The 27,827-nt window shown below is 46.4% G+C and overlaps 1 protein-coding gene across 1 annotated transcript; it reads right to left on the bottom strand.

Moving 5' to 3' along the window:
* LOC129412293 (myelin transcription factor 1-like) lies at positions 1-23,288 on the bottom strand. Its single transcript, XM_055165617.1, has 22 exons — positions 23,240-23,288; positions 22,841-22,880; positions 20,495-20,563; positions 20,013-20,125; positions 18,474-19,673; positions 17,204-17,323; positions 17,020-17,110; positions 15,072-15,179; positions 13,444-13,664; positions 12,102-12,140; positions 11,770-11,969; positions 10,296-10,517; positions 9,471-9,619; positions 8,102-8,164; positions 6,468-6,536; positions 6,258-6,320; positions 5,310-5,393; positions 4,471-4,662; positions 4,061-4,191; positions 1,520-1,623; positions 1,263-1,406; positions 1-141 (listed from the first exon to the last, which is right to left on the bottom strand). Exons 1-22 carry the CDS (start codon positions 23,286-23,288, stop codon positions 1-3), a joined length of 3,612 nt encoding a protein of 1,203 aa, XP_055021592.1.
* Positions 23,289-27,827: the final 4,539 nt, after the last annotated feature.

A 27,827-nucleotide genomic window follows, 5' to 3' on the forward strand; every position in this document is an offset into this window, starting at 1 on the left:
TCACACGGCGATGCCTTTGACGGCCTGGTTGATGGACTCGAGGAGGGCGCGGTTCTCCGGGTTCTGGTAGCACTCTCTGTTGGAGAACATGTCGGTGAGCGTGTCCACGTAGCGCTCGAAGTTCTCCTCCGACAGCGGCTCCTGCGCAAACAACGGACGCAGAAGAGACGGTCAGGATCTCGACCGGAGGAGAGGAGAGGCACGTTTGTTTCCGTGGCACAGTTTGTACTCAGAGTAATTCAACGTGTTTTACAGAAAAAGAAAGACGTTCAAATCACAAAACAAATAAATCAGAACAGAAATAATCATCATAAAATTAACAAAAAAAGAGACTAAACCAGGACTAAACCAGGACTATATCAGGACTAAACAAGATCTAAACAAAGACTACATAAGGACTAAACTAGGATTAAACCAGATCTAAACCAGGACTACATCAGGACTAAACTAGGACTTAATCAGGACTAAACCAGGACTACATCAGAACTAAATCAGGACTACGTCGGGACTAAACTAGGACTACATCAGGACTGAATCAGGACTAAACCAGGACTAAACCAAGACTACATCAGCACTGAACTAGGACTAAATCAGGACTACATCAGGACTAAACCAACTAAACAACTACATCAGGACTAAACCAGGACTACATCAGAACTAAACCAGGACTACATCAGGACTAAACCAGGACTAAATCAGGACTAAACTAGGACTACATCAGGACTAAACAGGACTAAACTAAACCTAGGACTACATCAGGACTAAACCAAGACTACATCAGAACTAAACCAGGACTACGTCGGGACTAAACTAGGACTACACCAGGACTCCAGGACTACATCAGGACTAAACCAGTACTACATCAGGACTAAACCAGGACTAAACTAGGACTACATCAGGACTAAACCAGGACTAAACCAAGACTACATCAGGATTAAACCAGGACTAAATCAGGACTAAACCAAGACTACATCAGGACTAAACTAGGACTACATCAGGACTAAACCAGGACTAAACCAAGACTACATCAGGACTAAACCGGGACTACATCAGGACTAAACCAGATCTAAATCAGGACTACTTCAGGACTAAACCAGGACTACATCAGGACTACTTCAGGACTAAACCAGGACTACGTCAGGTTTTAGGTTGACGGTTGAGAGCAGGGGGCCCCGAGACGCTCAGACAGACACAGGAAGAACATGCAAGCCCCGGGAGAACCTTCTTGCTGTGAGGCGTGAGTGCTTTTAGTCTGTACTGACCAGAGAGGGCAGCCGGATGTTGGCCAGACTGTGGATGAGGGCTCTGCTCAGGCCCGACAGCTCCAGGTACAGGGCCTGGTTGTTCTCCTCGATCTGCTTGTTCTCCTCCTCCATGTTCTTCAGGCTCCTCTCCATCGTGGAAATCTGCCACAAGAACAAGAAGAAGAACAAGTGAGAGACGTTCTTCAGCGACACCGACGCACACACGGACGTCCTCACACCGGGCGTCAGGACCAGAGCAGGAAAAGGCGCAGTACCTGAGTGTGCAGGTTGACCATGTCGGCCTCCATCTCACAGTTGGACTCGTTGAGTTCAGTGATTTCTTTGTTCAGTTGTTTGATGTCCTCGTCGTTGTCCAGCACTGACGACACACACAAGACAAGGCAAGTTTATTTGTACAGCACAATTCGTACACAAAGTAATTCAAAGTGCTTTACAGAATAAGAAATACATTAAAATCATAATAAAAAAACAAATCAAAACATAAATATTCATGAAGATTAAAATGAAAAAAGAGAGACATAAATTGGAGAGAAGAGTGCGGAATGAAAACCTTTCAGTTATTTGCACAGTTAAACAGAAATGTTTTGAGTCTGGATTTAAACAGCGTCACAGAAGAGTCTGTCTCACATGTTCAGACTGTTCCAGGTTTTAGCTGCATGAACCTGAAACTCTGACTCCCCTTGTTTAGTCGTGACTCTGGGCACCAGCAGGAGTTGGTCCCTGAGCTCCTCAGAGTGTGAGATGTTCATATGACACTAACATGTCACAGATGGACTTTGGTGCTCGGCCATGGAGACACTTGTACAAACAGAGACACTTTAAAGTCTCTGAGCCACAGGAGCCAGAGCAGAGACCTGAGACCAGGACTTATGTGCTCGTACTTCCTAGTTCGAGTCAGGACCCGAGCTGCAGCGTCCTGGATGTTCTGGATGTTCTGGATGTTCTGCAGCGTCTCACAGCTCGTTTGGAGAGACCAGTGAGCAGAACATTACAGTATCTAACCTACTGGAGACAAACGCATGGATAAGTTTCTCCACGTCTGATTTAGACAGTAAACCTTTGATTTTTGCTGTTTTTTAGATGGTAAAAGGCTGCAGATGTTATTGATTTGATGTGGCTGTTAAAGTTCAAGTCTGAGTCCATTATTACCCCTAGATTTCACACACACACACACACACACACACACACACACACACAGTTAGGCCAAACCGAGACACTAAAATATAATCTGCTCATTGTGGTTTTGTGGTAAGAACGAACACAGAAGCTACAGACACGGTCACCTTTTCATCCAATCAGGATCATTGTTACTAAGAATCAACCACTGCCTCACACTGTCCCAGACAAATAAAGCAAACAGCAGTAGAGATTAGGGCCTGACCGATATATCGGTTGGCCGATATTATCAGCCGATATGGGCACTTGGAATCATATCAGCGATCCTAAATCTTGCTGATCTGGCCGATATTCCACATGGGCATGTTTTAACTTGTTATAAATCTTAGACTTTCTACATTATGTTCATTTAATCCAATTTACAGACAGATAAATGTCCAAATATGTGGCACCGCATCAGGATTTTTCTGCAGAATCATTTGTCTGTGTCTGTGGCCGTACTGCTCCTGAACGCACCACCAGAGTCACATCACTCACGTGCGTTTGTTTACAACGTCCACATGCACAACACTGAGATGCTGTTTTAAAGACTCTTATGTCTGATCCATGAAACTGACAATAAATAAAAGTGAACTTCAGCACAGTTTAGGCCAGAAACAAAACTACTGCTGTTTTTTACCAAACTTATTAGTGCAGATTTGTGATCTGAGAGGAGCCGGTGTGAGGCTGAGTGATGCAGCTGTGTTAGTTTTGAAGCTACTTTTAGTTATTTTTGGTTGTTAAGCTGCTGTAGCTCACATCATGTTACTGGCCCTGCCCTGATATGTAAATGAGCTGAGAATAGAGGTGTGAATGGTGTGCATTTACACATAATTAATTACCGCAGCCTGCACGCATTTACGGCTCAAGACTCATAGCAGTAGTTAACTTACTTTGTTTACAGACTAGAATGTGACCTACTGTCTGTAAATTTGACGTAAAGAAGCAGAATAACAATAAATGTTGCCTAAATAAACCTAATTTAAAATGTACTAGAGCCAAACCTAAGTTTTATAATCAGTTGATGATTTACAGTGAATTTTTACACCACTAAATATATTAGCTTTTATATCGACATCCCCAAATCTCATTTTATCAGTATCATACTGGCTGCAAAAAAAAATTCATATCAGCAGGCCCTAGTAGAGATGTGAGAACTATGACCCCGGGTTTAAACTGCACTCGGTCCAGCAGCAGAGCAGTGAGGGACCGGTCTTACTGCTGTGACACTCACAGACGACCAGAGCTCTGTGTGCGGGTGTGGTCAGCGTCTTTGAAGACTCCACAGAGACACAGTGGTCAAGCAATAACAGTTTATTTACTGAAGGAAAAGTGCTCCAACTTCCAGCAAAAGTAGAATCCAACTGAACTGATCTAAAGCATCTCTACCAGCACCACAGGACTACACCGCCCACACTCTGAACTCCTCTCACTACTAAAACTATAAAATACTCCCCAACACTAAAGAAGAGCTGTACCATGAGCTGTCTGAGTCTAGAATCAGGGCACAAGTGTCTGATAGTTCCCAGAGAGACAAGTTTCTGTGTCATGATGCAATATCACAGAGGCAGGAAGGACTACGTGGGCGGGGCTAAAGTTCCAACAAAAACATAAGCCTCACAGCCCCGTGTGCTGCTCACCGTCACTGGCTCTGAACTTGGCCGTCATGAAGTCGTCTCCCTGAAGTTTGGCTCTCTTCTTATTGGCTGAGGCTCGAGGGCAACCGGACAAACTGAGACACACAACAAGAGCCACGATTATGTCATAATAACTCAATAATAAGAATAATAGAATAATAATAATAATGCAAACAGCATCACGGAGAACTCAACTAAGGGCAGACAGAAGTGTGTGGTGTGTGTGTGTGTGAGTGTGTGTGTTAGTGTGTGTGTGTGTGTGTGTGTGTGTGTGTGTGAGTGCGTTGAGTGTGTGTGTTTAGTGTGTGTGCGTGCGTGTGGCTGTGTGTGTGTTTGGTGTGTGTGTGTTTAGTGTGTGTGTGTTTAGTGTGTGTGAGTGTGTGTGCTGCCGTTGGCTGCGTTACGTAGGAAGCTGGCCGGAGCCGTCGCAGCCCGGCGTGGGGCAGGTGGGGCCCTCGCTCTTGAAGGATTTCCAGGAGAAGGGCATCCCGTTCAGCAGACCCTCCTTCTGCCTCCGCGCCGCCAGGGGGCAGCCGTACGCGCTGCGGTGAGTGGCGTACTTCCCGCTGATGTGGCCCATACTGTCACAGCCGGGCACGGGGCACCTGCAGGGGGCAGCACAGGTTTGTATTTACTAGTGCTGACAGAAACATCACGTTATTAACGAGTTGACCCAAAACTGTTTAAACAGCGTTAGTTTTTTAATCACAAGATTAACGCTCTTTGTTAGTTTTTTCATAAGCTGTAACTGTTAGTACAAAACTGAGAAGTCCTGTCAGGTGAGCTGATGTTATTCACAAAATAAACTCCGTTCCAAAACATACGGCGAATCCACGTTGACCTTCGATAAAGACTGTGACAGACTGTCAGACTGTTTTCATGTCCATAAACTCACAGAGGAGAGTGTCGCAGCAGGACTCACATCTGTCTCACTATGTAACAGATACTTCTGCTGCTGGACTTATTTTCTCCACTAAAAGTGTTCACTCTGCTGCAAACAGCGACGTGTCATCGGCTGTGGCTCGGTTCAGATGTGCACCCTTAGTCCAGCAGAGTTTGGACAAACACAGTTTGTCTAACTGAAGATGACTGGACGTCCCTCTGTCATGAGAACTTCCTCAGGTCACAGCTCATTTTTTCACCCACAGTGGGAACTTCAATGACAAAATTGTCTCACTGACAATTTTTCTGGTTTGCAATCGACAAATCGACTGACAGCACGAATATTTATATTTGAGAAGAAAGATCTGACCTGATGAGCTCTGAGTCCTCCTTCTCGTCTCGGGTCGGGGTGGATTTGACGCCTCCTTTCTTGGCTCGTGGGCATCCTGACAAACTGTACACACACACACACACACACACACACACACACACACACACACACACACACACACACACACACACACACACACACACACACACACACACACACACACACACACACACACACACACACACACACACACACACACACGCACACACACACACACACACACACACACGCACACACACACACACACACACACACACACACGCACACACACACACACACACACACACACACACACACACACACGCACACACACACACACACACACACACACACACACACACACACACACACACACACACACACGCACACACACACACACACACACACACACACACACGCACACACACACACACACACACACACACACACACACACACGCACACACACACACACACACACACACACACACACACACACACACACACACACACACGCACACACACACGCACACACAGCACACACACACACACACACACACACACACACACACACACACACACACACGCACACACACACACACACACACACACACACACACACACACACGCACACACACACACACACACGCACAGTCAGCACAAATGTCTAAACCATAGATTTCGACTGTAGGGACAAACTGTATCTAACACTTTCTTTCCCCATGAGCGTTATCGCCTCATAAATATTCTAAATGTACAAAAATGTAAAAAAAAATATGAACTTCAATAAATGAATAACAGAACACAACACTTCAGTCGTTAATTTACGTCTATAATGAGACACAGAAGTTCATAATTCGATCTTTCGGCTCAAATCTCATCGTACAGAAAAATACAATATTTCCCACTGTAAATCTTGACCCTGAACAGACCCGGGCTCCGGTCTCACCTGCGGTGCGACGCGTAGTTCCCGGTGATGTGTCCAGAGCCGTCACAGCCGGGCGTGGGGCACCTGCACACACACACAGACACACACACACACGCACACAGACACACACACACACGCACACAGACAGACTGGCGTTAGGCTCACAGGGCACCGCTGGAGCTCAGGGCTCGATCACAGAAACAGGAGGAGAAGAGAAAAGAGCAGACGTACTTCAGCTCGACCGTGTGCGCCGCCATAAGCGTCCGAAGAGACTTATCAGCCAGAGGACACCCAGAAAGACTGAGAGACGGAGAGAGGGAGGAGAGGAGAGGAGGGGAGGAGGAGAGGGGAGGAGGAAGAGGAGAGAGAGAGGAGAGAAGAGGAGAGGAGAGGGAGAGGAGAGGAGGAGAGGGAGAGAGAGAGAGAGAGGAGAGGAGGAGAGGGAAGAGAGAGAGAGGAGAGAGGAAGAAGGAGGAGAGGAGGAGAGAGGAGAGAGAGAGGAAGAAGGGGAGTGGAGTAGGAGGACAGGAGAGAGAGGGAGGAGAGGAGGACATGAGAGAGGGAGGGGGAGACAGAGAGAGGAAGAAGAGGGAAAGGGGGAGGGAGGGAAGGAGAGAGAGGAGAGAGGCAGATGGACAAGAGAGGAGAGGAGACAGGAAGAGAGGGAGAAGGGGGAGAGGAGAGGAGAGAGGAGGAGGGGAGAGAGAGGAGAGGAAGAAGAGGGAGTGGAGAGGAGGAGAGAAGGAAGGAGAGGAGAACATGAGAGAGGGAGGGAGGGAAGGAGAGAGGAAGAAGAGGGAGAGGAGAGGGGGAGAGGAGAGAGGTAGATGGACAAGAGAGGAAGAGAGGGAGAAGGGGGAGAGGAGAGGAGAGAGGAGGAGAGAGGAGGAGAGGAAGAAGTGGGGGAGTGGGAGTAGGAGGACAGGAGAGAGGGAAGGAGAGGAGGACATGAGAGAGGGAGGGGGAGACAGAGAGGAAGAAGAGGGAAAGGGGGAAGGAGGGAAGGAGAGAGAGGAGAGAGGGAGATGGACAAGAGAGGAGAGGAGAGAGGAAGAGAGGGAAGAGGAGAGTGGGAGAGGTGAGGAGAGAGGGAGAGAGAGACAGAGAGGAAGAAGAGGGACAGGGCAAGGAAGAGAGGGGAGGGAGGAGAGGAGAGGGAGAGAGAAAGAAGAGAGAGAGGAGGACGGGAGGAGAGAGGGAGACAGAGAGGAAGAAGAGAGAGAGAGGAGGGAGTGGGGGGGTGGGCAAGGAGAAACGGAGGAGGAGGAAGAGGAGAGAGAGGATGGAGAGAGGAGAGAGACAGATAGAGAGAGCAGATGGTTAGTGACAGGCGGCTGTATCGTGGCTTCAGTTCGACAAGTTTGTAAAGTTATTTATTCGTCCCAGAAACACAAAAAACTGACTCTCGTGAGCTTTTGTTTCATTCACACGTTTGAGTAAAACTGTATCTACTCTCTTCTAAAGCTCAAAACGCTCTGCTCCACCTTGTGATGTCACGAAACGGTACTTTTCAGCTCCTTTTACCTTTAGTTCAGTGGAGATTGTCAACTCCAGGTCTGTTTGTGATGAAGAAACTACATTATAACGAGGCTTAACGCTCACGAGAGTCAATTAAATATCATTATTATTATTATTATTATTATTTATTATTATTATTATTAGAAAAACGATAAATGCACCCGCTGTGTTTTAAGGTTGAAAAGAAAAAGAAGGAAAATGAAAAACAGATTTGTCAGAAGAGAAAAGACTGCACCTTAAAACAGACTTTAACACCACCTGCCACAAAAATACACTGTGCATCATATTTTATCCTGGAATAACTTTTTAATTCATTAGTTGTTTTGTTTATTGTAGCGTGTTTTTACCTTCGGTGTGACGCGTAGTTCCCGGTGATGTGTCCGCTCCCGTCGCAGCCCGGAGTGGGACAACTGCAACACAAGAAACACATTTATATACGAAACATGTTTGGAGAGGTTTAGTAGGTTTAGTAGGTTTAGTAGGTTTAGTAGGTTTAGTAGGTTTAGTAGGTTTAGTAGGTTTCCAGGTTTACTTGAACTTGTGGATATAAACACTAGAGGTGTAACGGTTCATGTATTTGTGCTGAACAGTTTCAGTTCAGGACGTTGGGTTCGGTGCAGGGCTGTGCACGAGTGATTTTGTGCAATTTGTGTGTGTTTACATTCCACCACTACATGAGCAGCTACGCAGAGGCTCGCCTCTTTAATATTCATGAGGAGCTGGTCCGTGATTGGGGCAGAGTTTCCTGCAGCGCTTTATAGTTAAGGACTTGACGACAACTGCCCCTGATTTGACTACGACCCTCCAAACCACTAAGTAAGTTTTGATTTCTATAGCACTTTTCACAAACATTTGTCACAAAGACGCTTTACAGAGCATTTTTCATTCACTCCAAACTCGGTGGTGGTGAACTACTGCTGCAGCCACAGCTGCCCTGGGGCAGACTGACAGAAGCGAGGCTGCCAATCAGCGCCATTGGTCCCTCTGACCATCAACATCACTCACGCACACACACACCACTTTCAAACTAGGCAAGTGTCTTGCCTAAGGACACAACAACAGTTTTTGTGACTGGTGCCTCCTGTGGCTCCTGATTTTCCCAGTGTCTCCATCCAAGTCCAGACCAGGTCCAGCCTCTGAGCTTCTGAATCTGACAGGATCAGACTTTGATAAGTCTGTGTGGCTTCACAAAACTACAGCTGTCGCGCTCTGGTTCTCACTTTCACCTTTTGTCGACATGGAATCTCCAAACCCCCGTCCTGCACCCTGTACCCGCGACCTCTGTCTCTAGTGAAAGGGTATTTGTGTATTTTCAACCACTGGGGACACTGACCTCAAAACCAAGGTACATACTGAACCGTGATTTTGTACAGTTTCACCCTGAATAAGTCACATTTACTTGCTCAATTCGAGGCAATCAACAAAGTAAGATGAACTTACTCTTGAACTAAATGTTCTATGAATGAAAACTGAAGTCACTGAACTTGCTGTGCCTGGTTCGATGAAAGAGGAATTTACTCAACACTAAAGCGAGGAATAACTTAACCTCAGCTGTAGATTCACAGTCCTCATTTTTCAAGCCAATCAGTTTCCTTTATTTTTTTCATGTAAGGTCGACTTAGATTTGACAGTGTAGATGATTAAACTGCAGGGTTGGCAACTTTTACACAGAATAAGACTCAGTGGACACAGTGGGAGGGCATCTGGTTCACTCACACGAGCGTCTCCTTGCGGCTGTCTTTGCTCTGGAGCTTGAGTTTGAAGCAGCTGCTGGTCACCTCCCCGGGATACCTCCTCTCCTCCAGCGGGTCCTGCTCCTCGTCGTCGGCTTCGGACGAGCTGTACGAGCGAACCACGTACTCGTCCTGACAGAGGAGACGCAAAGAATGAACGAACGTGTCACGCTAACCCAAGGCACTACTCTGTCTAACTACTATCCCGGGTAAATAGAAACGTCTGGATGCCCTAGGTTAAAGCTTCTGCACTTGGAATCTAAACAAGAACTTAACAAACCAGTTCTAAGCTCAGACTAAACTTGGACTAAACCAGGACTTGAGCAGGACTTTAGGACCAGGGTGACCAGAATTTCAAAATAAATAATTTTGGTGGTTGTGAGTCAGTATAGTCACATTTTCTGTGTTTTGGTCATTTTTAAGCAGATTTTTTGTATTTTACCTCAACAAATGACAGTTTTCGAGTCTCTTTACTGTTGGCAGGGATCAGATTGGGACATTTCTTGTATAAAACTTGGACAAATCAGTGGTGTTGTATAAATCTGCTGGAACAGGGGACATAGGCTCAAAACTGGGACTGTCCCGGGTAAATAGAAACGTCTGGACACTCTAGTTTTGCTCTGCTCAAACAGCTCTGATTGGTCCGAACGCTCCACGTCGTGCTCATTACAGACGTCACACGGGTGGGAGGAGCTCACCCGGACTGAGGAAGAGAAAATGATTTTTGTGGGACTGAAAACATCACGACACTATCTTGGGTTGAGCTTCAGGTCTGATCATATTTCTGCGTCCGTACCTCGTAGCAGACCTCCTCTCCCTCCTCCTCTTCCTCCTTGACGCCGCTGGTGGTGCTGCAGTCCAGAGGCTCGGACCAGTCGTGCTGCGAGGAGGGGGGCAGGGAGGAGGGCGTGAGCGGGGAGGGCGTGACGCAGGAGGGGGGGTACGGGCTCTCCGGAACAGCCTGCTCCTCCTTCTTCTTCTTCATGCTCAAGTCCAGCGTCCCGTTCTCGTCCACCTCGATGCCAGAGTCCTTCAGAGGGAAACAGAGAAAACAGCGGGGATGACAGACGGGACGAGAAACTTGAACCTCCGTGAAGTCGACCCCCCATCAGACGCAAACTACACGAAAACTATGTCAGTCGTTTGTGTTTCGTTTTTGCTGCAAAAAGTTCCATTTGTGCTGCTTTAGTTTTTGAGATATTCACTATTCTGGTTCTTAGTTTTTAGCTATTTTAGGCCGATGACGTCACCCCGACCCCCCGAATATGTTAAAACGTGCTAAAAATTGCAAACTGTTAACACCATTAAACATAAATTCTTTATTTTTTGTTTGTGCTGTTGTGTGCATTACATCACTTCCAGCTGGAAATGATGTAATGTAATCTTAACCAGGTCTGTATCAGGTCTAAACCAGGTCTAAACCAGATCTAAACCAGGTCTGTATCAGGTCCTAACTAAGTCTAAACCAGGTCTAAACCAGACCAAAATAAAGACTACCAAAACATGTCAGAAATAACCCAGGACTGACAGGTCTAAACCAGGTCTAAACCAGGTCTAAACCAGGTCTAAACCAATACCAAACCAGATCTAAATCAGGTCTAAACCAGACCAAAACAAGGACTACCAAAAAGTCTCAGACATAACCCAAGACTGACAGGTCTAAACCAGGTCTAAATGAGGTCTAACCCAGGTCTAACCCAGGTCTAAACCAGGTCTAATCCAGGTCTAAACCAGGTCTAATCCAGGTCTATCCCAGGTCAAACCCAGGTCAAATCCAGGTCTAACCCAGGTCTAACCCAGGTCTAATCCAGGTCTAATCCAGGTCTACCACAGGTCAAACCCAGGTCTATCCCAGGTCTAACTCAGGTCTAATCCAGGTCTATCCAGGTCTAATCCAGGTCTAACCAGGTCTAAACCAGGTCTAATCCCAGGTCTAACCCAGGTCTAATCCAGGTCTATCCCAGGTCTAATCCAGGTCTAACCCAGGTCTAAATCCAGGTCTAACCCAGGTCTAAAACCAGGTCTAACCCAGGTCTAATCCAGGTCTAAACCAGGTCTAATCCAGGTCTAATCCAGGTCTAACCCAGGTCTAAACCAGGTCTAAACCAGGTCTAACCCAGGTCTAAACCAGGTCTAAACCAGGTCTAACCCAGGTCTAATCCAGGTCTATCCCAGGTCTAACTCATATCAAAACAAAACAACAAAGCCCATGTGTATTAAATGAGTCTGTTTTACAGAATGTTGTGAATCTTGTGAAACACAGCGATGAGGGGCAGGAGTACCTTGGCAGTGGGCGGGTGAGGCGGGTGAGTCTGGTGAGGCGGGTGTGGCGGGTGCGGCGGGTGCGGGTGCGGCTGCCCGCTCTCCCAGCAGCGCGTGGACAGGTTGAGGATGGCGGTGGCTGCCATGTGCGCCGCCTCCGCCTCCTGGCTGTAGTCGTACTCTGAGGACGTGTTACCGGCCGAGGTGAAGCCCGCCGAGGACGGGGTGCCCACCGACGAGTAACCGGCCGAGGAGGGGGTGCCGGAGGAGGTGTACCCGGCCGAGGAGGGGGTGCCCGTGATGGGGTACCCGGCAGAGGAGGGGGTGCCAGCGGAGGGGTACCCGGCGGGGGCAGACGGGCTGGGGGACGGGGGCTTGGAGAAAACTTTAGCTGTGGGACAAAAAAACTGAATGTTACTACAATGTACTGTTTTGGTATTAATCAGGTCTAAACCAGGTCTAAACCAGGTCTAAACCAGGTCTAAACCAGGTCTAAATTGGGTATAACCGGGTCTATTAAACTAGACCTAAACTGTCTAAAAAGCATCCAAACCTGTACTGAACCAGGTCTAAACCAGGACCAAACTAGGTCAAAACAAGGACTACCATAAACCATCAGACATACCCAGGGCTGACCAGGTCTAACCAGATCTAAACCAGATCTAAAACAGGTCTAAACCAGACCAAAACAAGGACTACACCAGACATAAACAAGGACTCCCAAAGACTCTTAGACATAACCTAGGACTGACAGGTCTAAACCAGGTCTAAAGCAGGTCTAAACCAGGTCTAAACCAGGTCTAAAGCAGGTCTAAACCAGGTCTAAAGCAGGTCTAAACCAGGTCTAAAGCAGGTCTAAACCAGGTCTAAAGCAGGTCTAAACCAGGTTTACCCTAGAGCCAATTCAGGTCTCTTCTGTGTCCTGCTCCCGGTGGTGCAGTGTGGAGTGTGTGACTCACTCTTAGGTGAAAAAGTCTGTGTTGTGTGTTGTTGTGTGCAGTGTGCACTGGTGCAGTGTGTGACTCACTCTTGAAGGCTTTTGTTGTGTGTTGTGTGTGTTGTGTTTGTTGTTGTGTTGTGTGTTGTGAATTTTGTGTTGTGTTTTTGATGTTGTGTGTTGTGTGTTGTGTTGTGTTGTGTTGTGTGTTGTGTGTTGTGTGTTTTGTTGTGTTGTGTGTTGTGTTGTTGTGTTGTTTTGTGTGTTGTGTTGTGTGTTGTGTGTTGTGTTGTGTGTTGTGTGTTGTGTGTTGTGTGACTCACTCTTGAAGGCTTTAGGTGAAGTGTCTGCTGTGTTTTTGATGTTGTGTGTTGTGTTTTTTGTGTTGTGTTGTGTGTTGTGTTGTGTTGTGTGTTGTGTGTTGTGTGTGTGTGTGTGTGACTCACTCTTGAAGGCTTTAGGTGAAGTGTCTGTGCTGTGTTTTTGATGTTGTGTGTGTGTGTGTTTTTGTGTGTTTGTGTTGTGTTTGTTGTGTTGTGCGTTGTTTGTGTTGTTTGTGTGTTGTGTTGTGTTGTGTGTTGTGTGACTCACTCTTGAAGGCTTTAGGTGAAGTGTCTGTGCTGTGTTTTTGATGTTGTGTGTTGTGTTTTTTTGTGTTGTGTTGTGTGTGTTTTGATGTTGTGTGTTGTGTTGTGTGTTGTGTGTGTGTGTGTGTTGTGTGTTGTGTGTGTTGTGTGTTGTGTGTTGTGTGACTCACTCTTGAAGGCTTTAGGTGAAGTGTCTGTGCTGGGACCTGGAGCTTTGGGGATGAGCGTTCTTTTGCCGAACACCTGAACGTCGAAACTTGCATAGTCGAAGGAAACCTTGGAGTATTTCTCCAGCTCCTTGGCCAGGTTGGCCCGGGGCGTGGGCGTGGCAGAGCTCGGCCGGTAGCTGCCAAACTGAGGGATCTCCAGCTGTTTCACGAAACACATGGGCCTGAAACGCACACGGAGACAAACGCGGGTCATCAGAGCCCTCACGCTGGGGGTGTTCTACATGTGTGTCTATGGCAGATTGTTCCGCAGTTACCTCAGAGACACAGTGCGCACAAACGTTTGTCTGAAAATTCATAAAAATGACAAAATGGTTTTAAACAGTCAGGGGCGGACTGACAATCGGTGTGTTCTGGAAAAGTCCATAACATCTGTCGGGTCGGTTCTACCAGCAGAGGGCGCTATAACGATAGTTTTCCCATTTATCAAACATAAACTGCAAAGGCCTAAAATACGACAAAGAAAAGTGGGTCACTCTTTGGTTTCAACTCAAAAACTAGGTCTAGTCTAAACTAGGTCAAAACAAGGACAACCACAAACCATCAGACAAAACCCAGGGCTGAACAGGTCTAACCAGGTCTAAAAGTCTAAACCAGGTCTAAAACAGGTCTAAACGAGGTCTAAAACAGGTCTAAAACAGGTCTAAAACAGGTCTAAAACAGGTCTAAAACAGGTCTAAAACAGGTCTAAACCGAGGTCTAAAACCAGGTCTAAACCAAACAGGTCTAAAACAGGTCTAAAACCAGGGGTCTAAACCAGGTCTAAACCAGGTCTAAACCAGGTCTAAACCAGGTCTAAAGGTCTAAAAGGTCTAAAACCTAAACCAAGGTCTAAACAGGTCTAAAACAAGGACTAAACAAAAAGGTCTAAACAGACATAACCCAGGACTGGCAGGTCTAACAAGGTCTAACCTACATTTAACCCAGGTCTACCACAGGTCTAAGGACAAAACCCAGGGCTGAACAGGTCTAAACCAGGTCTAAACCAGATCTAAACCAGGTCTAAAACAAAAACCAGGTCTAAACCAGGTCTAAACCAGGTCTAAACCAGGTCTAAAACCTAGGTCTAGAACAAGGACTAAACCAGGTCTAAACCATCAGAAAAAAAACCAGGTCTAAACCAGGTCTAAACCAGGTCTAAACCAGAACAAAACAAGGACTAACAAAAAGTCTCAGACATAACCCAGGACTAACAGGTCTAAACCAGTCTAAACCAGATCTAAACCAGATCTAAACCAGATCTAAACCAGGTCTAAACCAGGACTAAACCAGGTCTAAAAAGGAGAAAGTTGGATGGGAAAAATTTAAAGACAAAAAAGCGAAGTCAGTTGGAAATGAAGTGATTTAGATATTTTTGTCAATAAACACTCAGACGTAGTTAATCTTTGTGTGTTTTCTTCAATTATTTCATTAGTGATTTACTGAAATTATTCATGATTAATTATTTAAATGATCCTCCTCCTCATGTTCTGTTTGTTTGTGGGGGAAAAGTCCAGGGCTGTTGTTTGGTCCCAGTCCGTCTCTGTAAACACATGTTCAGCAGCGTGTGTTCAGTGTGCGTCGGTACAGACCTGAGTACACGGTCGGAGTTGGACAGGTCGCTGGACGAGGGCATGGGCTTCTCCTGACTCACGCTGCGGTTCAGCTTCTTGGCCGCGGCGATGGGACACCCGGACAGACTGGACACGAGAACACAGGTCAGTCTGAGTCCAAACTCTGAAAAATCTCTATGAGCGTGTCCAGATGCTTCTGCGCTTTTCACTTACTGAAGCAAAACTACACGTACAGTCCTATTTATTTTTATTATTCTTTAAATATGTTTGTTTAAAGTGAAATCTGAGCCCAACGTAAGTGTAAACACGACAGTTAACAGCCAAAAAACTCAAACAGAGAAGTGCAGAGAAACTGATTTGTTTGTGTTTTGTGATTACAGCGATACAGGATTTTACCAGTGTTTTTCTAAAAATAAATATTGTGAAACTTTCTTTAAGAACTCTTTTTCACTTAAATGAACGTTTAGCACGACTGATGCAAATTAGGCAAATGACACAAATTGGGCAGTGCCAAAGTGACGCCGTATTTGGTCCATTTTCTTTGGTTGTTCGAAATGGTTTTGTTATTATTTTGACGGCTAAACCTGATGACAATATTATACTAACGTAAAGTGTAATGTAAACCTTTTTTATTTGTAATCATTATAGACTAAATATTGAATAATCAAATGTTACATATCTGCACTATAACCATTGTGATAATATTAATTAGGGTGACCAGATGTTCCTATTTACCCGGGACAGTCCCAGTTTTGAGGTCAGTGTCCCCTGTAACCCACAGATTTATACAAAACTACTGATTTGTCCAAGTTTAATACAAAACAGTGTCCTTATTTTGGACAAATTTGATCCCTGTCAACAGTAAAGAGACTCATAAACTGTCATTTGTTTAGGTAAAATACAAAAAAGCTGCTTAAAAATCACCAAAACATCACAATTTTCCTTAATTACACACTCGTTTCAAAATTTTACTAATATCAACCAACCCAAACTATGGGTATGTTTACAAATCACCGTATCACTGTATCAGAAACGATTTGCGTCCAGACACGTTGTTTCTGTGTCTGCAATCCTTCCCTATCCTCACAGCTTTGAGCACATTTGTTTATGTTTTACAGAAACAAAACTTAAAACCACATGGGTCAAACTGAGCCATGTGAGCTCAAAAAAACAGCCTCTTGTTCACTGATGCGGTTCAGCTTCTGTGGGACTAAAGGACACGACTCAGTGGAATATGAGTGTTCTTTCTGTGACAGAGGGGTGTTCTGCTGATGGTGAGTCTGTTCTGTGTTTCTGTCGTGTTGGAGATGGTTCATGTGAAACTTTTTAGAGATTATACGTGTGCAGGTCGTACACACAGACACACGTTTATATGAATGGACATATATTCTAGTCTCTTAGTGTTTTGGCGGTGAATTACTTCGCGGCGCACAGAACTACATCAGAGTATCAGTGTTTTCAGGCGTCCACACGGTGCCGGATCAGATCTGTACCAATGTGAATTCGTGGGAGCTGCAGGCACCAGATCGTTCCGTCTCTGGAGCCGTTTTTCCATTGGATTAGTGTGAACGAACACTGCATCCACAACGAAAACAACTCGAATACAAACTAGTGTGGACGGCGCCTTAGAAATGAGCTCCTATGTCCAAAATTCTGGACTGTCCCTTTAAAGATTGACACTGAATTTACATTACTAAGATTTAACTGTAGATTTAAAAGCACACGAACAGTTTTACAATGTGGACCAAAGTTGATTCTTCGTTTTTATGTCAATATACAATGGAACTGTAGAGTTTAGACATGAAATAAGTCAGGTTTGGTTTAGTGTTAATCTTAGTGTTAGATGTAAAGTGTTAGATAAAGAGTTAGAGAAAGTTAATAGTTAAGAAGCCTTTATTACAGCAGTGTGAATGTGTGTGTGTGTGTGTGTGCGTGTGCGTGTGCGTGTGCAGCGTGTGGGGTTAACCTGCGGTGAGTATTGCGGTTACTGTTGACGTGTCCCTGTCCCGTGCATCCTGGAGTGGGACACTTCAGGACGTTTTCGTGCATGGCCAGAACTGCACAGAGCCGCACACACGGGTTAGTAAAGTTAAAGAGAGACAGAGAGACAGAGAGAGAGAAGGGAGGGGGCGGGGTTAGGTGGTACTCACTCTCCGGGGGGATCCTGTCTTTGTGCGGACACCCCGACAGACTGCGGTGGTGCGGGTACAGCCCGGTCACATGACCCGTCCCGTCGCAGCCCGGCGTCGGACACTTCACCTCTTTCTTATCTAAAGGAAGGACAGAGGACAAAGTCAGAAAAGACGTGAGGCTTGGACATAAACACAGAAATGGACAAAGCTCGTCCTCTAGCCACCACTTTTCAAACAGGAAGTGAGCACGGGCGTTAGTCGGCTCCATCGACTCTGGCTGCAATTCACTTTCTATTGACAAAACATCACCCCTTTCTCTGTAACTGCTGCTGTTGTCATTTTGATAAATTCTTCCTTTTTTTATCCCACGAGGGTCTGTCAGTCTGACAGTTCACCAAACAACAGAGACGTGATACTGTCTCTTAAATCAGATCTCATCCTGAGGGACTCGTCTGCCTCAAGCTCCTCAGACCCACACTCCAAAATCACTATCAGTAAGATCTTTGGCAAAAGGAGAAATTCAATTTGTCAACTGGACAAAAGTTTATTCTGGTCTAATACATTTCTCAGCTCATCGAAACTGCTTCTTCATTTCTGGTCAGAGGGAGGAGCTAACTACACTGAAACTACACTGAAACTACTCTGAAACTTACACACACACTTGTTTACAGTTTCTGTTTGTTAGTTAAGTCTATTCAAGTTCTGCAAATTCAATAGGCCTGACTAACTAACAGAAACTGTAAACCTGTAGGGTGTTAGTTTCAGAGTAGTTTCAGTGTAGTTAGCTCCTCCCTGCAGGCAGGTATAAGGAAGTGTCCACCAGAGTCTGACCAGAACTGAAGAAGCAGCTTGGATGAGCTGAGAAATGTATTCAATCAGAATAAACTTTTGTCCAGCTGACAAACTGAATTTCTCCTTTTGTTGCGGATTCTCCCTGGACGACTGAGGGATTTTACACACATCAGTGAGATCATTTCGACAGCACCAGACCATAAACTGTACATTCCAGTATCGACAACTTTAAAAAGCTTTAAAAGCGACTTAATGTGATGTGTAACTGATCCTGAACACAACAGCTGCCCTCTTCCTGTTCCTGTTATAACACCTCAGAACCAGGATGTCTGTGCAGACTTCAGACCTCAGACTGAGTACAGCCATAAAGATGTTTCTAATGGATCATCAGGAGATTAGAACAGTCTGATGTGTGTTCCTCTGTGTGTGGAGCCTAATGATTCTTCAGGAGATGAGGACAGTCTGACATGTTCTTCTATGTGTGGAGCAGACGTACCTTTGCTGTGGTGGGGGATCCTGCGTGGGCCCTGGGGGACGGTGAGTCCACTGTGTCCCTGAGTCCCCTTCACCTCCTCGGCCTTCAGAGCGATGGCCTGCTCCAGCAGCAGCAGGTTTCCTCGGGCCATGTCCCAGTCGTCCGAGTCGTCCGTGACCCCTGACCCCTCTGTGACCCCTGACCCCTCGGTGACCCCAGAGCCCTCGGAGCCGGCGTCCTCCTCGTCGTCGTCCGACCGCACCTCGATGACGACTGTAGCAGGTGAGCTCTTGTTGGAGTCTCCCAGCACCTCTGGCCCCTGCTCGGCCTGCTGCTCCTCCTCCTCCTGCTGCTCTGGAGTGCAGATCTTCTCTCTGAGGACCATCTCCGTGTGGGAGTCCTGGCTGCAGAGGCTCAGGGAGGTGGGGCTGTCCTGGTAGAAGCCCTCCTCCTCTTCCTCCTCATCGTCCTCCTCCTCTTTGCCCTGCCTCATGCTGCTGTCTTTAGCCCCGTGGCAGTAATCTCCGCTGGAGTACTGATGGTCCAGCGGAGTGCACTGCACCTGCTGCTCTACGTCTGCCTGCTCAGGGACCTCCTCAGGTAGGTCCTCAGGGACATCTTCATCAAGGTTCTCCTGTCTTCCCCATGGCTGGACCTCCTCTGTGTTCTCTTGAGTGTCTTCAGAAGACTGACATTCAGATGTGAGCTTCAGATGAGCATGATCCACTTCTGGAACTGGAAGGACATTGTTATAGGGAACTTCTAGTCCCTCTGGAGCAGGTTCTTCTTCTGGAACCTCTGGAGACACTGATTCTTCAGGTTCCCCTGAAACCTCTGGTGACTCAGGATCTTCAGGTTCCAATGAAACCTCTGGTGACTCTTGTTCTTCAGGATCCAAACAAACCTCTAGTGACTCTTGTTCTTGAGGCTCCACTGGAACTGCTGGAGAGGCTGGAGCTTCTAGTTCCTCTGCTTCCTCAAGTTCCACTGGAGCCTCTGGAGACTCTGGTTCCTCAGGCTCCACTGGAGCCTTTGGAGATCCTGAAGCATCCAGGTCCCTGGGTTCTTCTGGAGCTTTCAGATCCTCTGGTTCTGCAGCAGCCTGTGGTTCCACTGGAGTCTCGGGTTCCTCAGGTTCCTCTGGTTCCTCGGGGACTTCCACTGATTTCTTTGAGGCCTTTGAAGCCTCTGGAGCCACTGGTTCCTCTGGAACTTCTGGAACTATGAATTTAAAAGATTTGAGTTATTTGAGTTCAGAGCAGTGAGTGTGAACATGATTTACTGACATTTCTCTCTGAAGTCACATTCTCTCACATCTCTCTCTGACAAGAGCCTGATTTCTCTACTGAAACAGGGCCCTGTGTACCCAGGAAGATCAGAAGATAAATACAGTTGCAGTTTCCTATCGTGGACGTTAGTACATTTTTTTCTTTAAGTCGTTTTGGATGAAAATTGTGATTTAAAACGTCCAAATGAAAACATAATAATCTTCAGGAGTCAGATTATAACTCGTCCTCTCACACAGACGCTCCAGTGACATGATGTAATCCCATGACTCACCTGTGTCGGCGTCAGGCTCCGCCCCCTTCACCTGCGGGCTCTTCTTTTTTGGGGCGCTCTGCTCCTCTTCCTCGTCCAGCTTCCTCTTCTTCACCAGGGGGCAGCCCAGCACACTGCAGCACAACAAACACGCCCACAGGATCAGGAGCAGGATCAGCAGAGGTTTTTGGGTGAAAATCAAATCTAAAAACGTTTTTGTCAGTGTTTGTGAATCTGTACTTTGTGTCTCCATGGTAACTGCCATAAACATACAGGAAGAACTCCCCCAGCTGGGTTCTTTGACCTGCTGTAGACTGGAGATTTTGGGTCAGAGATGATTTAAATGTGGTTGTTTAACTCTGACTTCTCTGTGTGTGCGAATGTAGCGGGTTTAATGTGTGTGTCTCTTTGTGTGTGTGTCTGTGTGTGTGTGTGTGTGTGTGTGTGTGTCTGTGTGTGTGTGTGTGTATTTGTATTTGTGTGTGTTGTGCGTTTGTTCTGACCTCCTGTGTCGTGCGTATCTTCCGCTGACGTGGCCTTTCCCATCACAACCCGGAGTCGGACAACTGCTGCTGAGAAAACAGAAGAGAGTGAGACGGAGAGACGGAGAAAGAGAGAGAGGAGGGATGGAGAGAGAGGAGAAGAGAGAGAGAGAAAGAAGAGAGAGAAGAGAGAGAGGATGGAGGCAGAGGAGAGACAGAGGAGAGACGGAGGAGAGACGGAGGGAGAGGGGGAAACAAAGGAGAGAGAAAGGAGAGATGGAGAAGAGAAGGAGAAAGAGAGAGAGGGAGAGAGAGGAGGTATGGAGAGGGAGGAGAAGAGAAATAGAGACAAAGGAGAGAAAGAGAGATGGAGAGAGAGACAGAGAGAGAGAGAGAGAGAGAGAGAGAGAGAGAGAGAGATGGAGAGAGAGAGATAGAGAGAGAGAGAGAGAGAGAGAGACAAGAAAGAGAGACAGAAGAGAGATGGAGAGAGATGGAGAGTGAGAGAGAGGAGATACAAAGAGAGAGTTAGAGAGAAAGCGAGAGGATGGGAACAGAGGAGAGACGGAAAGAGAGAGAGACAGAGAGACAAAGGGAGATGGGGGGCAAAGGAGAGAGAAAGGAGAGATGGAGAAGAGAAGGAGAGAGAGAGAGAGAGGGAAAGAGAAAGGAGGTATGGAGAGAGAGGAAAAGAGAAAGAGAAACAAAGGAGAGACAGAGAAAGAGAGATGGAGAGAGAGACAAGAGAGACAGACAGAGAGAGAGAGAGACAGAGGAGAGACGGAGAGATGGAGAGTGAGAGAGAGGAGAGACAAAGAGAGATTGAGAGAGAGAGAGAGAGAGAGAGGATGGGGCAGAGGAGAGACAGAGAAGAGACGGAGAGAGAGAAGGAGAGGAGAGAAAGGGGGGACAAAGGTGAGAGAAAGAGGAGAGATGGAGGACAGAAGAAGAGAGAATGAGAGAGAGGGAGAGAGAGAAGGAGGGGGACAGACGAGAGACAGAGAAAGTGACGAGAGAGAGAGATGGAGGATTGAAGGAGAAGGAACGAGAGAGAAGGAGAGAGGAAAAGAGGGGGACAGACGAGAGACAGAAAGAGAGAGGAAAGACAGTGAAACAGAGAGTGGAGCGAGAATGAGGAGAGACTAAGGAAAGACAGAGCAAGAGAGAAAGAGAGAGAAGAGATGAGAGACAGAGAAAGAGAGGAGAGAGGGATGGAGGACAGAAGAAGAGAGAGAACGAGAGAGAGTGGGGAAGGGAAGAAGGGGTGACAAACGAGAGACAGAGAGAGAGAGGAGAGAAAAACAAAGTGGAGAGAGAATGAGGAGAGACTAAGGAAAGGAAAACAGAGAGAGAGAAAGAGAAGAGAGAGAGATGGAGGACAGAAGAAGAGAGAGAACGAGAGAGAGTGGGGGAGGGAAGAAGGGGTGACAAACGAGAGACAGAGAGAGAGAGAGAGAGAGAGAGAGAGAGAGAGAGGAGAGAAAAACAAAGTGGAGAGAATGAGGAGAGACTAAGGAAAGGAAAACAGAGAGAGAGAAAGAGAAGAGAGAGACAGAGAGTGGGGGAGAGAGAGAAGAGATGAGAGAAAGAGAGGAGAGAGAGATGGAGGACAGAAGAAGAGAGAGAATGAGAGAGAGTGGGGGAGGGAAGAAGGGATGACAAACGAGAGACAGAGAGAGAGAGGAGAGAAAAACAAAGTGGAGAGAATGAGGAGAGACTAAGGAAAGGAAAACAGAAAGAGAGAAAGAGAAGAGAGAGAGATGGAGGACAGAAGAAGAGAGAGAACGAGAGAGAGTGGGGGAGGGAAGAAGGGGTGACAAACGAGAGACAGAGAGAGAGAGAGAGAGAGAGAGGAGAGAGAAAAACAGAAAGTGGAGAGAGAATGAGGAGAGACTAAGGAAAGAAAAACAGAGAGAGAGAAAGAGATGAGAGAGACAGAGAGTGGGGGAGAGAGAGAGAAGAGATGAGAGAAAGAGAGGAGAGAGAGATGGAGGACAGAAGAAGAGAGAGAATGAGAGAGAGTGGGGGAGGGAAGAAGGGACGACAAACGAGAGACAGAGAGAGAGAGGAGAGAGAAAAACAGAAAGTGGAGAGAGAGAAGAGATGAGAGAAAGAGAGGAGAGAGAGATGGAGGATAGAAGGAGAAGGAACGAAAGAGAAGGAGAGAGGAAAAGAGGGGGACAGACGAGAGACAGAAAGAGAGAGAGGAGACAGTAAAACAGAGAGTGGAGAGAGAATGAGGAGAGACTAAGGAAAGAAAAACAGAGAGAAAGAGAAGAGAGAGAAAGAGAGTGGAGGAGAGAGAGAGAAGAGAGGAGAGACAGAGAGGAGAGAGAGAGATGGAGGAGGAGTGGCAGGTGAACGCACCTGTCCTGTCTGAGCTCCGTGGCCCCGGGGTCACTGGAGCCTGAGGGGCCTGGAAGAGACATAAACACACACACGTCGTCAGTGCAAAGACATTAAAGCTCACTGCGGAACTTTTCTGGTGTAGAGAACTGGAAAAGTTACACATTGCTCCTTTAAGAAGCTGTTTGCATGTTCTACCTGTGTATTTGATGCTTTTGACAATCTTATTTACTTATTTTTCGGAGTTGTATTTGGATTATTTTCTGCACGTTTGATTCATCTTTGTCCTGAGTTTGAGATTTGAGGGATCGGGAAATGTCTGTTTTCACCCACCCCCTATCCCCGCCCACATCCTCGCGAGTACTGAAGTGAGTATTTTTGGTGTTTTTAGAAGAATAAAAGTTTTCGTCAGAGACTCACCGCGCATGGCTTTGGAGCGAGTGCGAGTCCCTGTGGTGTCCTGGCTCATCTGAGACAGAGACACGTCCTGATCAGAGGGACAGACAGGTGCATGGAGGGACAGACAGGTGCACGGAGGGACAGACAGGTGCACGGAGGGACAGACAGGTGCACGGAGGGACAGACAGGTGCACAGGGGGACAGACAGGGAGAAGGACAGACAGGTGCACAGAGGGACAAACAGGTGCACAGAGGGACAGACAGGTGCACAGAGGGACAGACAGGTGTGCAGAGGGACAAGAGGACAGACAGAGGGACAAGAGGACAGACAGGTGCACACAGGGACAAGAGGACAGACAGGTGCACAAAGAGACAAGAGGACAGACAGGTGCACAAAGAGACAAGAGGACAGACAGGTGCACAAAGGGACAAGAGGACAGACAGGGAGAAGGACAGATAGGGGGACAAGAAGACAGACAGAGGGACAGGAGGACAGACAGGGAGAGGGACAGACAGGTGCACAGAGGGACAGACAGGGGGACAGATAAATACAGTAAATGCACAAACAGTGAAAAGGACACTGACAAACGTCCACCCCAAATACAATAAAGACACAGACGACAGGGACAGACAGGGACAGACAGGACAGACAGGAGACAGACAGGAGACAGGGACAGACAGGAGACAGACAGGACAGACAGGGACAGACAGGGACAGACAGGGACAGACAGGAGACAGGGACAGACAGGGACAGACAGGGACAGACAGGGACAGACAGGGACAGGAGGACACACAGACTCATATGTGGGTACATTAGTCTGGGTCGTACCTCGGTGCTCGGTGATCCTGGTCCCCGTTAGAAGCCGGAGTGGAGCGGAGGAGCATTACCTGTGAACACACACTTCTGTTAAAAATGATACACAACACACACACACAACACACACAACACACACACACACACACACACACACACACACTTCTGTTAAAAATGATACACAACACACACACACACACACACACACACACACACACACACTTCTGTTAAAAATGATACACAACACACACAACACACACACAACACACACACTTCTGTTAAAAATGATACACAACACACACACACACACACACACACACACACACTTCTGTTAAAAATGATACACACACACACACACACACACACACACACACACAACACACACACACACACACACACACACACAACACACACACACACACAACACACACACACACACACACACACACACAACACACACAACACACACACACACACACACACACACACACACACACTTCTGTTAAAAATGATACACACAACACACACACACACACACACACACACACACACACTTCTGTTAAAAATGATACACAACACACACACACAACACACACACACACACACACACACACACACACACACACACACACACACACACTTCTGTTAAATATGATACACAACACACACACACACACACACACACACACACACACACACACACACACAAACACACACACTTCTGTTAAATATGATACACAACACACACACTTCTGTTAAAAATGATACACAACACACACACACAACACACACAACCAAACACACACACTTCTGTTAAATATGATACACAACACACACACACACACAACACACACAACCAAACACACACACTTCTGTTAAATATGATACACAACACACACACACAACACACACAACCAAACACACACACTTCTGTTAAATATGATACACAACACACACAAACAAACACACACAAACATACGCACGCATACAAACATACACAGACACACAAACATACACACAAAGACACACACACACAAACACACACGCACACAAAGACATACATAAACAAACACACACACACAAACAAATACACACAAAGACACACACATACAAGCATGCACAAACAAACACAAAAGCACATACACACACACACACGGGCCAAACACGGGAGCGCGCATGTCGGGGCCGCGCTTCGCTCCTTGTTTACATTTTTCAGTAATAATTTAATAACATTCGGCGCTCGGGACGGACGTGTGTTACGTGTTTGTCGGTGCGCTCGTGCGCTCTCGTGCCGCGGGGACACAGCGGGACACGGACGCGGCGCTGGCCTCATCGCGCTCTAATCTCCGGCCTATGCATTATTCAGATGTGACGCGTACGAGCCGCACAGGCCGACAGCAGCGGAGCGACGCGGGGCTACCGGAGCAGGGCCCGAGCCTCACGCCGCTGCGCTCCCCCCGCGTACGGACCACGGCGCACGGGACCGATACGCGTAAAGAAAGCGGTGCTCCGTGTCCCGTGGTTCCCCGTGATCCGCCGCGGACATAAGCCCCCGACACAAGCCCTTGTTATCCGCAGCCTCGGCTCTGACGGGGCCCGGGGGGGACTGCGCCTCTTTGTTGCCCGCACAAGTCTCACCTGTGTCCGCGCTGGTCTCGGTCCGCTCCTCGGTGCTCTCGCTCTCCACGCTACAGCGCACGACGGCACATTTACCCGGCCCGGTCCCCCCACAGCTCGGTCCAGCACCGGGACACTTCAGCACCATGGACAGAACCCGCTGCTCTGCCCCCAGCGGCGCCGGGCGGGACTGCAGCCTCACGCTCAGCCAATAGCGCGTGCGCCGTTCACTGTCACGTGACCAACGCTGGGCCTCACGAGAGCAGCGGAGGGGAACGTGAACCCGCAGCGACGTGTGCGCGCGTCTATTGTGCACGTCCAGTTACACAACAACCGCTGCAGAGGACCAAGGGTAGAACTACACGGTTAAACCTACAGTTAAACCTACAGTTAAACCTGTAGTTTAACTACAGTAGACCAGTAGACTACTGTAGACCTACAATTAGACCTACAATTAGACCTACAATTAGACCTACAGTTAGACCTACAGAGGTTAGACTTACAGTTAGACTACAATAGGACTACAGTTAGACCTACAGAGGTTAGACCTACAGTTAGACTACAATAGGACTACAGTTAGACCTACAGAGGTTAGACCTACTTAGACCTACAGTTAGACCTCAATTAAGCCTACAGAGGTTAGACCTACTTAGACCTAAAGGGTTAGACCTACAATTAGACCTGCAGTTAGAACTACAGTTAGACCTACTTAGACCTACAGTTAGACTACAATTAGACCTACAGTTAGACCTACAGTTAGACTACAATTAGACCTACAGTTAGACCTACAGTTAGACTACAATAGGACTACAGTTAGACCTACAGAAGTTAGACCTACTTAGACCTACAGTTAGACCTACAGTTAGAACTACAGTTAGACCTACTCTACCGATAGTTAGACCTACTTAGACCTACAGTTAGACCTAAAGGGTTAGATCTACAGTTAGACCCGCCTTAGACCTACAGTTAGACCTACTTAGACCTACAGTTAGAACTACAGGGTTAGATCTACAGTTAGACCTAGAGTTAGACCTACTTAGACCTACAGTTAGACCTACAGGGGTTAGCCCTACAGTTAGACCTATGTTTAGCCATACATTTAGACCTACAGTTAGACCTACATTTAGAGCTACATTTAGACCTAGTCCTACAGGGGTTTAGACCTACAGTTAGACTCCAGTTAGACCTACAGTTAGATCTTATTTACTTTGCTTCTCTGTTCAGAAGGATGGAAAAAATAAATTTTTCTAAATCTAAAATTTAATTTGAGCTTTACAAAAGTATAATTTATGATGAAATGTGTAATATATCTATGAAAAGTGAAAAGTGAATGAAGTGAAAAACTATTGTGGGCTCAACGTTTCTGGAAGGATTTGTCCAGTAAAACCTCAAAATGTGAATTTTGTCTTTCTAAAAATGCTTAGTGTCTATCATAAAATTAACAAATAAAGTAAAACACAATTGTAAGTGTTTTTAAACTTGGCTCTGAGATCATTCGCATGTGTCTGAGTGGTTTTCATTTTTCCTTGGTTTTTCATAATTTGTGATATTCTAAAGTTATTCCCCGTTTTTCTATTAAAATCACATTGCGTTTCACTTCATTTTTGCCTCCAACTGCATTTATTCCGGAATTTAAAATGTTTTGTTTACACGTTTTCAAAGGGTCTATTCTTCTTTTGTGTCACAAATTACACAAAAGAAACACCTTATTTTTGATATTTTAAACATTATTTCAGCTTAATGAAGGTGTTTCTTCTATTTTTATTTGTAAATAAAGGAGTTTTAGACCGCTGTATAACATTGTTGCTAGGTAACATTTGCGGAATTCCCGAGCGTGAAGTCGTCATTCCGACCCGGAAGTAAAATTTTTAAACCTTTTTTGTTTTGTTTTTATTTTATTTTTTAATTCTTTATTCTCTATTCTTTCTTATTTTTTATGTATTTTATTTATTTACAATTATTTTTTAATTTATTTTTTTAATTTTAAACCTCAAAAATGACCAAAATCGAAAAATAATTATATATTTTTTTAGCTATCTTAAATGTTTTGAATGAATTAAGTGTGTTTTAGTAAAATCTATCGTCTAAAGTGAAAGGGATACTCCGGTGCGGTAGTGAGCGCCCAACCCGAGCCAACCCCCTCACACAGCCGAAGAAGCGCGCCGGACGTCCCGCCTC

Source organism: Boleophthalmus pectinirostris, unplaced genomic scaffold (assembly GCF_026225935.1).
Source record: "Boleophthalmus pectinirostris isolate CB_2022bp ecotype Guang Dong unplaced genomic scaffold, ASM2622593v1 HiC_scaffold_8, whole genome shotgun sequence".
NCBI lineage: Eukaryota > Metazoa > Chordata > Actinopteri > Gobiiformes > Gobiidae > Boleophthalmus > Boleophthalmus pectinirostris.